At 39.5% G+C, this 12,500-nt stretch overlaps 1 protein-coding gene across 4 annotated transcripts in view; it reads right to left on the reverse strand.

Moving 5' to 3' along the window:
• Window positions 1-19: 19 nt before the first annotated feature.
• LOC137888749 (arrestin red cell) overlaps window positions 20-12,500 on the reverse strand; it is a 15,711-nt gene continuing 3,230 nt past the window's right edge. The window contains exons 2-17 of one of the 4 annotated variants that reach the window (XM_068732221.1): window positions 10,413-10,443; window positions 9,444-9,504; window positions 9,033-9,077; window positions 8,224-8,321; window positions 7,717-7,815; window positions 6,559-6,618; window positions 6,354-6,421; window positions 6,058-6,193; window positions 5,852-5,936; window positions 5,648-5,720; window positions 5,125-5,262; window positions 4,916-4,999; window positions 3,934-3,957; window positions 3,225-3,301; window positions 2,931-2,985; window positions 20-2,455 (exon numbers count right to left, since the gene is read on the reverse strand). In XM_068732221.1, the coding sequence (XP_068588322.1) occupies window positions 2,368-2,455; window positions 2,931-2,985; window positions 3,225-3,301; window positions 3,934-3,957; window positions 4,916-4,999; window positions 5,125-5,262; window positions 5,648-5,720; window positions 5,852-5,936; window positions 6,058-6,193; window positions 6,354-6,421; window positions 6,559-6,618; window positions 7,717-7,815; window positions 8,224-8,321; window positions 9,033-9,077; window positions 9,444-9,504; window positions 10,413-10,443 (1,222 nt within the window). In that variant the 3' untranslated portion in view covers window positions 20-2,367. Of the gene's footprint in view, window positions 2,459-2,930; window positions 2,986-3,224; window positions 3,302-3,933; window positions 3,958-4,915; window positions 5,000-5,124; window positions 5,263-5,647; window positions 5,721-5,851; window positions 5,937-6,057; window positions 6,194-6,353; window positions 6,422-6,558; window positions 6,619-7,716; window positions 7,816-8,223; window positions 8,322-9,032; window positions 9,078-9,443; window positions 9,505-10,412; window positions 10,444-12,500 lie in introns of all 4 variants that reach the window. The other 3 variants (XM_068732220.1, XM_068732223.1, XM_068732222.1) reach the window with 3 other exon arrangements.

Genomic DNA, 12,500 nt, shown 5'->3' on the forward strand with positions numbered 1-12,500 from the left:
CAAAGACAAAAGACGACAATTATATATAAAAAAGTGACAATGTTTTTGGGGAAAAAAGCAGCGATGTTAACAAAGTTGTAATTATACGAAAATTTTACTTATTCATGAAATTACAAAAGAAAAAGAAGAATAAAGTCCAACGTTTCGGAGACAAATAATCCGGAATGTAACGAGATAACTTGTAATTTAACAGGTTCGATCAACTTGATCTTAAAACTGTTTAAGTCAGTCGAATTAATTTGGGATCAATTTCATGAACAAAGTTATTATTTATTACTTTTAAGATTTTCACAAAATGATTTCGACACTCGTCTCTTAATATTTAGCTTTTACATTTTTTTTTATTTACTAAGAGGAAAATCCTTGAACTCATCATGAACAGAATTTAGTGACATTGTGACTATTGGAGAATTTAATAAGCACTTCATATCATTATAATTATGTTCATTATGTGATAATGGACATTTCAACCCATTTGTTTTGATTTACAGAAAATTCCTGCAAAGTAACAAAAAAAAAAAAAAGACCTTTACTTTGAAATCTGTTTTTAGTCAAAAAAACTATCAAAAAATTTCGTCTCCATGGCGACAGTGAGATGGAGAAGGCACAATGCAGTCGTCACGAAACACAAAGAACAAACAAAGAGATTTGATGAAAGTGCATTCGGGTCAATGGTTGAGAGATAAACAAACTAAGAACAGCGGTGTTTCCCTTTCACCGGCCGGGGCCGATCAGACGCTGTGATTGGTCGGATTCTGTTTGAATTAAAAACGTAGAAACAGACATCACAGATCAGCTTTAAAGAACTTCATATCTAAAATAACGACGAGTCAGAAACACTTTTACTGTTCGTCAGGTGTAAACGGAGCCAGATCCAGAGGAACCAGATCATCAGGAACCAGATCCAGAGGAACCAGATCATCAGGAACCAGATCAAGAGGAACCAGATCCAGAGGAACCAGATCAAGAGAAACCAGATCATCAGGAACCAGATCAAGAGGAACCAGATCAAGAGGAACCAGATCATCAGGAACCAGATCCAGAGGAACCAGATCATCAGGAATCAGATCAAGAGGAACCAGATCCATTTACACCTGATAAAGGTCAAATATCTACGACGGCACCTTCAGGCCATGAAAGTATAAAATAAATAATAATGTGTGTGTGTGTGTGTGTGTGTGGGGGGGGGGGGATATCCAGAGAAATACTTACTAAAAAAAAAATTATATTTCAAATTTCAGAGATAAACTTGACGAAGCTCTGAGGTTATTCAATAAAAACTGTGGTAACGTCCGTCTGCATTTAGTTTCTCCCTAAAATATAAAAGTATCCGAGCGAGACGAAGGTCCTCATAAAGATACAAATACACGTTTCCTGTGTTCCTTTATGAAAAACAAATAAATACTATTATAAGTGACACATTTTAGACTCGGCGGTCCGTTACCACAAAGTGAAATAAATCTTATTAGATATATTTTTCTGAGTTTTATTTTGGTAAATTTGTGACTAAAAGTTTTTGCTCTGTAATTATGATTATTATTATTATTATTTAATACCTGCAATGTCCTGAAACGCCGGCGTAAACGTCTGCTGAGCAACACGTCGAGAGACTCGAGGTCTGAAGTCTGATCGGAGTTTAAAGACGACTCCAGCGTCTCCAGAGGTTGAGCTCGATGAACTTTTAGGAGTCTACTTCCTGTAGACGGTGAAGAACGAAAGCAGCGTTTCAACATAAAGAGTGAGGCGACATCGTCGTAATCTGTAACTCAAAGAGTTTGAAACAAAAAGGGAAACTCCGTCAACGCTGGAATGGTTCTTTCAAAATAAAAGGAGAAAAAAAAAAAACATTTTACAAAATGGACGACAGGGTTCAGAGTGGATGCTGGTGAGACGCGCGTGTGTGTGTGTGTGTGTGTGTGTGTGTGTGTGTGAAATGCATCGACAGTATTTACTTGAAGAGAAAACCTCAAACTGCTCGTAGAAGATTTTTCTTTTTCTTTCTGTTTCAAATATATATTTCTGTTTGTACAACGTGGCGATTCAACATAAAAGATTTTCAAAGTAAAAGCGGACGAGCGCTGCTGCAGGGTTTTGGTGTCACATTTCAGCCGATCAAACATTCCTTCACGTGTTTTTTTTAACATCTGTCCTGCAGCTGCTCAACAACCTTCAGCAAAGAAACAGAAGCAGAGAACGACGGATGGAACAAATGGAGGCGGGAAGATGAAATGGCTGAAAACCCCCAAAAACCCGCGAGGCCTCCGTCCAAACATGCCCTCATCCACCCCCTCCACCAGGGAATGTGTGTGTGTGTGTGTGTGTGTGTGTGTGTGTGTGTGTGTGTGTGTGTGTGTGTGTGTGGAGCTCCTAGCAGTCCTCGTCTTTGTCATCCACGGCGCCTTTGAGCCGCAGGCGGGCGAAGTCCTCGAAGACGAAGTCGTCGTCCTGGGAGACGCTGCTGAGGGCACGAAGGAGACGGTTTGAGTTAAATCCTGAACCCAGACTCGAGGGGACCCGATTGAGGATCAGGATCACTTTTATCATTTAAATGATTCTGGTCTCCAGGATCAAACGCGTTCAGATAACGAGGGACGATGTCACCGTTTACAGCAGGACAACATTTCCCAGAAGCCCACAGGTCGTTAAACTACAAGTCTGTAGTCACTTGAGACAATATTAACCAGTGAGTACTTTACTGCAGTACAAGTACTCATACCACTGTGTACAAATACTACGATAAACATATTTCATAAACTTTTTTCAGGTAAAAACAGGAAATCTGTCAAATAAATGTAAAGAAGTAGAAAGTGGTGCAACAGTAATAATGAAGTACAAGTACCTCAAATGCGTACTTGAATAAATGTACTTAGGTACACTTGTAGTAACGACAGACAGAAGTAAACAAAGATCAAATAATAATAAAGACTCACTTTGTGTCAAATTCTATCAAATTGGTGTCGATGGGGGGGTCCATCTCTGGCACAGCTGTAACACACACACACACACACACACACACACACACACACACACACACACAATTAGCATGTCACACCACTGTTTCCATGGAAACTGCTTTTCCGTCTCCACAGAGAGAAGGATGGAAAAAGAACACCGTGTTATGCAACAACAGAATATGAATAAATAACCCGTTTTCAACACGTTCCGCTCCTAAAACGTGTCGTTTTAAATAAAGTTTTTAAAACGTCAAACAGGATGTGACTCACCTGACTGTGGGCGGGACAGCGGCGGCTCCACAGGTTTAGGATGCATGAGGATGAAGGGCAGCTCCACCGACACGTCCCTGAGAACAAAACACATGACAAACAGGAAGTCACCGCTCGCTCCACTTCCTGTTTGTAATCATTGAGCTCTGAAGTGAATCTGCTCTGAGGACACGTCTCAACAGGAAGTGACCTCACAGCAGCTGAGGTTTTATTCTGAAAAACAAACTGGAAGCCAACGAAATCAAGAGAGCGGCATCAGATGGTCGTGTGACTCGGTCATATTTTAGAAGTTAGCTTAGCACGAGGCTAATTCAGTTGCTGTTGCACTATTTTGTTCACTTATTAATTCCATTCACTTCTACTTTTCTGTTCTTTTTTTCTTTAAATAAGTTACCATCAGTGAAACTCAACTTCCTGTAAATGTTTCAAAATAAAAGCATAAATTACAGTGTGTAAATCCAGTTTCTTTAAAGCAATTTTCTCTTCTTTTTCTGAGAGATTTTGAACCAGTTAGTCATTTAAACCAGTTAGAGCTACTTTACCTTCAACTTAAAGCAGATGATCTGTTAAAAACATTTAAAACGCGTTTAAAGCAACAAACTGATTTAAATGATAAACTGGTTTAAAACCATTACATTAGAGGTAAACTGGATGAAAGCTGTGAAAGAGAGCAGATGTGTTTTACACTGAGGCTGTCGGTCACATTTACCTGTCCAACATGCCTCTCAGCAGCCTGCAGGGGGACACACACAGAGGGGGGGGGTGGAGGAAGAGGAGGAGGAAGAGGAGGAGGAGGAGCCAAACAGAAAAACAAAAACAAAAAACACAGAGGGGAGATGAAATGAAAAGCAGGAGGCGACATGTTCACAACAAGTTGACAACCTAAAGCAAGCACAGTGAGAAGCAACTAGCGCTACAAGCAGAGGGTTTCACCGCTAACTGACAACAGGAAGTCAAGAGGACGAAACAGGAAGCTGAGCTGCACCAACATGGAGCCGTCGAGCAGGATTTAGTTTTAAAGAACGTCAAACATTGTGTGAATTCATGTCGGGACCGAAGCGGTGCAGCACGTTATGATCACTATTCATAACGTGGTCCACAAAGACTAAAACAACTTGGTAAACAGACCGTCACAATATGACATCCTGGACTTCTAGCTGTTAAAGTAGCTACAAAACAGTTTTTTGAACGGATTTCAATATTAAAATTGGTTCTCCTCCAATATTCAGTAGAACATGTGGTTCTAGTCTCTGATCATGTTTCATTGTTAACAACTAATCAAGAGGAGAGCTAGTAACGTTAGCAGCACCGCTAACGGCTAACCAACGGAGGTTCACTTCAGTTACACTATGATGCCTTCAGGCTCTGCTCAGTGAACATGAGTACTGGCTGAAGGTAAATTATAACGTTATCGTGATGTGTTCATGTGTAATCTGTAAAATGTATTTTTGGTGATGAACTTGAATAAATCCAGTAGTAATTTAAACTAACGTGGGTGCAGCTTAGCAAGAAATGTTAAAAAAACTAAATCTGTAACTCCACTGATGACATTAACAGGAAACAAGAGGCTAAGAGGACAGGAAGTGATGTCAGCAGAGTGTGAGGGGGCAGTGTGTGTGTGTGTGTGTGTGTGTGTGTGTGTGTGTGTGTGTGTGTGTGTGTGTGTGTGTGTGTGTGTGTGTGTGTCGTACCCTCCACGTGAGACCACCAGCTTGACTTTGACTCTGTAGGACACCAGAATCCCCAGAACCTCCTTGTTGGTGACGTCCTTCACTCTGAAACAACAGAGCGCCGCGGTCACATGACTGCAGCAACACACCTGTACACACAGTGTGTGTGTGTGTGTGTGTGTGTGTGTGTGTGTGTGTGTGTGTGTGTGTGTGTGTGTGTGTGTGTTTACATGGTGGAGGAGGCCAGGTTGGTGTCTTCATGCTTCAGCTTGCCGTCCAGAGCGAGTCCTCTCTTCTCTCGGTTCTTGTCGAGCGTCGGGGTCAGAGTGTACACCTTACAGAAGGTGGAGCTGGACGACACCTGGTCACTACGGAGACAAAATGCAGCTGTCAATCAAACCGTCAGACGTTCATCAGCTGCCAGTAGAGTCATATTGTGATGGTATGACGTCATCATTGTGTATCTCTTGTTTAAACTGTTTTTAATTGATTTAAACCCAGTTTACTTCTGGTTTAAAACAATTCTCTCTCATTTAAACAGGTTTTAAAACCTGTTCAATCCAAAAATACTGATCTGGCTTCAGATGTCAGACTTCACACCGATTTGGATTAATGTTTGCTTTTGTCTGATCCAAGCAGGTCCCGTGTTTCAAAGTGTTATATATAAATGAAATGATACATATTGACCTCATTAATCCTCAAATAATCTGCAAAAGACAAAATGTCCCACAGAGACATTAAACTGGGACTTACTCTGCCTCCAGCTGGGCCACTGGACATTTGTACTGGGCAGTACTGAACAGGCAGATGTCTGCATACTGACGCACTGCAGAGAGAGAAAGCTACTGTTACACATTCATAGGGAAAGGATCAAAGAACAACATGGACAGAAGAAGAAGAAGAGATGACAAACACAACAAAGAGAAGAAGAAGAAGAAGAAGAAGAGACGGACGTACCGGAGATCTTGACTCTCTTCACGGTCTTGGTGGAGTTGTTGGTGACGTGAACGTTGACGCTGATGGGCTCTCCGTGGTAGTACAGCTGCACACAATGCATTATGGGAAAAGAAGACATTAATTAGTGACGCCTAACATTAACTAGATTTGTTGTTCACAGTGTCACATTATAAGGGACCTGCAGAAAGTACTGTCTGTCTGTCTACCTCCTTGTCCAGAGAGGCCTCCAGGTGTAAAGATCTGTCAGACATCAGGAAGCTGCGGGTCGTCTCCACCATCGGCTGAGGTCCAGGCTTCTCCGGAGCGTACTGAACCTTCCTGATCACCAGACGCACCGAGTTCCTGCAGACATGTACGACGTTACATCAACCTGCTTCTTTTCAGTACACAAGCATGTTGTACTTGTTGTACTAATACAAAGGCTAACCTGTAACCTTAACACAAAGCTTCCTCTGAGAGCTTTAGGTCCTCAGAAACCTCATGAACCAGCTTCTGAACTCACCTCTTGTGAATCTTCTCTTCTATTGACTTGGCACAGAAAGCTCTGATCTCAAAGTCAACACCACAGGCCTGTAGAGAGAGACGAGACAAAGACGAAGAGTTCTTACTTCCCACGTCTAAACCAACTGAATCCAAAGACAGAAGTAGTTTAAATGCAGGAAAACACTGAGTGTGTGTGTGTGTGTGTGTGTGTGTGTGTGTGTTACCTTCCCAGTGTCCTCTGGGCCGGGCTGTAAAGTGACTGAACACGGGAGGTTCTGAGGAATCTGAATCAGCAGAGAGAAGAAAACCAACAAAATCAGTCAGCGGTTTCACCAAGGGTTGAATCGTCAAGAGGTCGCCCCTAAATTTAAATAGTTTACAGGATATCAAACCTTTGTTTCTTTATAATACATGTAATACTTGACATTACAGGGTTTGTTTAAAGTCAGTAAGTCAATAAACTGTCATGCAGACCATTTTACACTCGACTGCAAACCTCTGAAGGTATATATTATAAAGTCTGATGGAGCAAACAGAATCACATCATCTGCAAAGAAACAACACGAAGATCCCCAAAACTTTATCTTTAGATCCTGGTTATTAAAATCACAAACAGAAACCTTTTAAAAGATTGTAGAGATTTCAGCTATAAAAAAGTTCTGCCTTATTTCTTCTCATTTTAAGGAAACATCTTTGGAAAATGTAGTCAAATGACCCGTCGGACAAACTGAGTATAGGGGAAGTGTTGTAAATGAAGGATGCATCATACATCAGCTAACTGACAAACAGTTCCAGGAACTAAAGGTTCTCTTATTCTATTACTTATGTTGCTGATTCAAACTCACATGAGGAAATAACGTTGGTAAAAAAGCAGAAACAAGTTGTTCAACATTAAGTACAGATCACCAGTGTTCATTGGTGCCCAGATCACCAGTGTTCATTGGTGCCCAGATCACCAGTGTTCATTAGTGCCCAGATCACCAGTGATCATTAGTGCCCAGATCACTACTGTTCATTAGTGCCCAGATCACTAGTGTTCATTGGTGTCCAGATCACTAGTGTTCATTGGTGTCCAGATCACTAGTGTTCATTGGTGTCCAGATCACTAGTGTTCATTAGTGTCCAGATCACTACTGTTCATTAGCGCCCAGATCACTACTGTTAATTAGCGTCCAGATCACTACTGTTAATTAGCGTCCAGATCACTAGTGTTCATTGGCATCCAGATCACTAGTGTTCATTAGCGTCCAGATCACTACTGTTCATTAGCGTCCAGATCACTACTGTTCATTAGCGTCCAGATCACTACTGTTCATTAGTGTCCAGATCACTACTGTTCATTAGTGTCCAGATCACTACTGTTCATTAGTGTCCAGACTCACAGTGAAGTAGAACGGATGAGCATGTTGGCCCAGTTTCTTCAGCAGCCTCTCCTGCAGCCGACTGTTGGGTTTCTTCTCTTCAGGCACCGGAGGGAAGGCCTGAGAGAGAGAGAGAGAGAGAGAGAGAGAGAGAGAGAGAGAGAGAGAGAGAGAGAGAGAGAGAGAGAGAGAGAGAGAGAGAGAGAGAGAGAGAATCTTCTGTTACAGTGAAATGTTCCTTCAGTTAAAGTATGTCAGTATAATCAGTCAAATGTAGTTAAAGTATTCAAACAGTGACTGTAGCACTATTATATCATTAGAGTATTATTACTAATATATTAATGTAAAAACAGGACTTCACTGTTTTTGTTCAGCTGGAGCTCATTTGGAACTTTGAACTCATGATTACTTCATTGCTGACACTTCTCTCCATTAATTGATCAATGGGTTGATAGATGGGTTGATTATTAGATTGATTGGTACATCTGGTGATGAAGGTGTAGTTGGAGGTCTGCAGGTGAAGCTCACCTGGAAGGTTGAGATGTAGAGATCCTTCCTGAAGGACAGACCCAGGACGTCCAGGTCCTCACGGCCGTACCGAAACGCACAGGTGAGCGTGACAAAGACTACGGGGAGGAAGAGGAGACATGTTTTAGAGAATCTTCACATCACAACAGCATTTAAAACTATTTATGATCTATAAATAGTTTTAGTCCATTTGTTATTAAATGTTTCAAAACATTTATTTCCTCTGTTTCAAAGCTGCTGTACACAAATACTACTAAAACTTCTACTACCCTTTTATACCTGTACACACGTCTGCAATAGTCTTATACATTTTATTTATTTCAACTATATTATAGCTGCACACGTCTATCTCAGTATTATATATATATATTCAGTATATATTCAGTATTTGTATATATTGTATTTTATACCTGCACACATCTGCAACAATATTATATATATTATTGTATTTTAATTTATTTGATATATATATATATATATATATATATATATATATATATATATATATATATATTAACATCTGCATTTTTGTGTTTTATGTCTTGTATTGTACTTGCATGTATTTTGTAGTAGTTTTGTTGGAGGATGCTTCACTGTCGTTGTTGTACAGACGACAAATGAAGACTTGACACAAACATGGAATTTAAGAACAACTGAAATCTAATTCTTCTAATATACAAAGATGAACACATTATTGATGAGTTTTAAACGTGGTAATATACTTCATAGGAGCCAAATAAACTCATAACAACACAGACAGTGAACATGATGAGACACCAGATGTTAAGATAAAGGACCAGATGTTCTACCTTTCCTGTCTTTCAGGTACTCGGGGTCCACGAGGATCACTCCATCTGAGAGCGGGAAGAACACAAACCAACACGTCTTTAAAAGAGCTCATCGTCCAATCACAAACACACGTTCATTCATTCTCAGCTTAACCTCTAAACAACACGCTAAACAACATGCTAAAATAACTGCTAAACAACACACTAAAATAACTGCTACACAACATGCTAAACAACACGCTAAAATAACTGCTACACAACATGCTAAACAACATGCTAAATAACTGCTAAACAACTGCTAAACAACATGCTAAATAACTGCTAAACAACATGCTAAACAACATGCTAATTAACGGCTAAATAATGTCCACAAGCTTCCCAGGACTTTGCTGTGACGATACAAACCTCCAGATTCCAGATGTGCTGACTCACCTACTGGGTCCACGTGGTCCAGGTGATCCACGAAGTCTCTCTTTCCCAGGTAAACCGTCACCTGCACCGACCAATCACAGCATCACGCGTCTTACCGTCATTCATTCAGGGGTTCATTTTTATGTTTCATAATGACTAAAACTTCACAATGACATGACACAGACATGTAGTTTCATCAGCTAAACAGCTGGTTATTGTAGTTTTTAATCAAGATAACAGGAGGAAATGGAGCGTTAGTCGGGACTATTTTTAGCGGCGGATTAATCCTCATTTGGGGCGCAGAATGAACGACGGTGACTTTGTTTACATCAATAAAACATTATTAAAAAGACGATAATCCACCGATCTGTTTAAATGGCTGATGAATATTAATATTCTACTGATACTCCTGTTTAAAAGCAGCAACTTATTATTAAATATGATCATTTATGTCTTTCACAGGAATCATATCCTGATGGAATCAAGTGTCTGGATGACGTGAAACATATTTTCATCTAGATTGATAATAACGAGCACAAACAACTCAAACTTAGCAGAAGAATCTAATTGTTTATTTCTACTTGCATGTTTTTATTTTATATAGTTAATATATATAGTTTTTACATCATATGTAATATAATATAATAAGTCATAAATCATATGATCCTGTTTAAATAACATGGATCACATCCACAGTAATATTGGAGTATTACTGTAGATGTAAACGTAGTATTTCCATAGTAATGAAGTACACTCAGTTATTCATCTCGTCTACTTTATTTTATATAAAAACATGTTTATGTTCACGTCTGGTAGAAACATTCAGTGGTAGTATTAGAAGTAGTATTTCTCCTCTGTGGCTGCAGTACTTTTAAATACTCTTGAGGATTCTTCTGTACTTCTACATGTACTGAAGTAGTATTTCCTTGTGGTATTACTACTAGTACTATGTGGATATATTTAATCACAGTTGCAGAATAAATAACTCACCTTACAGTTGGGACTCGACTTCTTGAAAACTCTGAGAAGTTTGGAAAGAAGAAGAAGAGGAAGAGGAGAAGAAGACGAGGAAGGAGAGGAGAAGAAGGAGAAGAAGAAGAAGAGAAGAAGAAAAAGAAGAAGAGGAAGAAGGAGAAGAAGAGGAAGAAGAGGATGAAGCGGAAGAAGAGGAAGAGGAGAAGCTGTTAGTCTGTTTTTATATATTTGGTTTAATTTGAGTTCAAATCAACAAATAACGAGGAAGAAAAACTGATGAAGACGTTTCTAAAGTGATGAAGAGTTTTATCATGTGAGGAGATGTTTGTTTGTTTCCACACAGCAGGAAGTGGTCAGAGAGGGAAGCTGGTCCATATGATCGTTATTATGTTATTATGATATTATGGGATGTTACCACAGACACCCAACAAACCTCAAAACAGAACATTCAGTGTGTTAACAGAGAGAAGCTCTGAACTCTTCAAACCTCATGAAAACAATTCAAATGATAAGTACAGAAATTTTTGTATCTTTATAGTCATTAGTATTACTATTATATTTAATGATTTATAATGATGGGTTTATAGCTGGTAAACATCATAATATCTATTTTATGTTAACATGAAAACATCTCCTTCAAACTACTGGATTTATTCAAGTTGATCACCAAAACTACATTTTACAGATTACATGTGAACACATCACGATAACGTTATAATGTACCTTCAGCTAGTACTCGTGTTCACTGAGCAGAGCCTGAAGGCATCATAGTGTAACTGAAGTGAACCTCCGTTGCTTAGCCGTTAGCGGTGCTGCTAACGTTACTAGCTCTCCTCTTGATTAGTTGTTAACAATGAAACATGATCAGAGATCAGAGACTAGAACCACATGTTCTACTGAATACTGGAGGAGAACCATCGTCAGGAGAACTTTATTTACACTCTGATGGTTAACGATAAAACTTTATTTACACTGTGATGGTTAACAGTAAAACTTTATTTACACTGTGATGGTTAACGTTAAAACTTTATTTACACTGTGATGTTAACATTAAAACTTTATTTACACTGTGATGGTTAATGTTAAACTTTATTTACACTGTGATGTTAACATTAAAACTTTATTTACACTGTGATGGTTAACGTTAAACTTTATTTACACTCTGATGTTAACGTTAAACTTTATTTACACTCTGAAGTTAACGTTAAACTTTATTTACACTGTGATGGTTAACAGTAAACTGTGTCAGTCTGAGGTTCTTTACAACACTAGATGAAGGAAACTCCTCATCAACAGTCAAATGTTCATCAACATGAAGCATCTTTTAGGACAAAAATCTTTAAAATATCAGCTTGAAAATGTGGATATTAACACAAGGAATAAACTACAACAGGGCACGATAATACAATAAGAGAATAATAATATTATTGATGATGAGGATCACAGTATTGATCAGAACCAGCAGCACCCTGCAGCTTCCTCACAGCACTAACGAGTGTGAAACGTTCACTTCCTTCCTTCTACTGGAGGCCACAACACACAAACAGGAAGTAACAAACGTCTCCGGTTAGAAGATGAGTCGCTGCTGCTTTCACTGTTCTAACAAACAGCTGACGGCTGTTTCCTGTCACAGATTCCGTTCACCGCCCGTTTTAATTTCCATCACTTCAAAGCAACCATTAAAACTGATTTACAGCTTTTTAAAAGCTCCACTTTATCGACGTTTTTAGCTGCAGATTTACAAGAAAACAATCTCTTTAACGAGCTGTAGGAGTTCATGTTCCGAGTCCAACGTTACAAATCACAGACCGATAAACAAGCATGAGTTCAGCCTCCGGTTTTTCAAAATAAAACCTGACGTGACACTGTGTTTTTAACCGTCTGAGCATCAGATGTTTGTCGCCCGCCGTGGGAATAGAACTCTTCAGGAAAACAGTAAACACACGTTAACGCTCGACTGGCTGCTTCACAACAGCTGATCCACCTGCAGCAGGTGTGTGTGTGTGTGTGTGTGTGTGTGTGTGTGTGTGTGTGTGTGTGGTGTGTGTGTGTGTGTGTGGGGGGGGGGGGGCTTCATGCCTGGACAAGAACTGAACGTGTTTT

This window comes from Cebidichthys violaceus, unplaced genomic scaffold, assembly GCF_023349555.1.
Source record: "Cebidichthys violaceus isolate CVI_PGR_0920_01 unplaced genomic scaffold, fCebVio1.0.p SCAF_577, whole genome shotgun sequence".
NCBI classification, from domain to species: Eukaryota; Metazoa; Chordata; class Actinopteri; order Perciformes; family Stichaeidae; genus Cebidichthys; species Cebidichthys violaceus.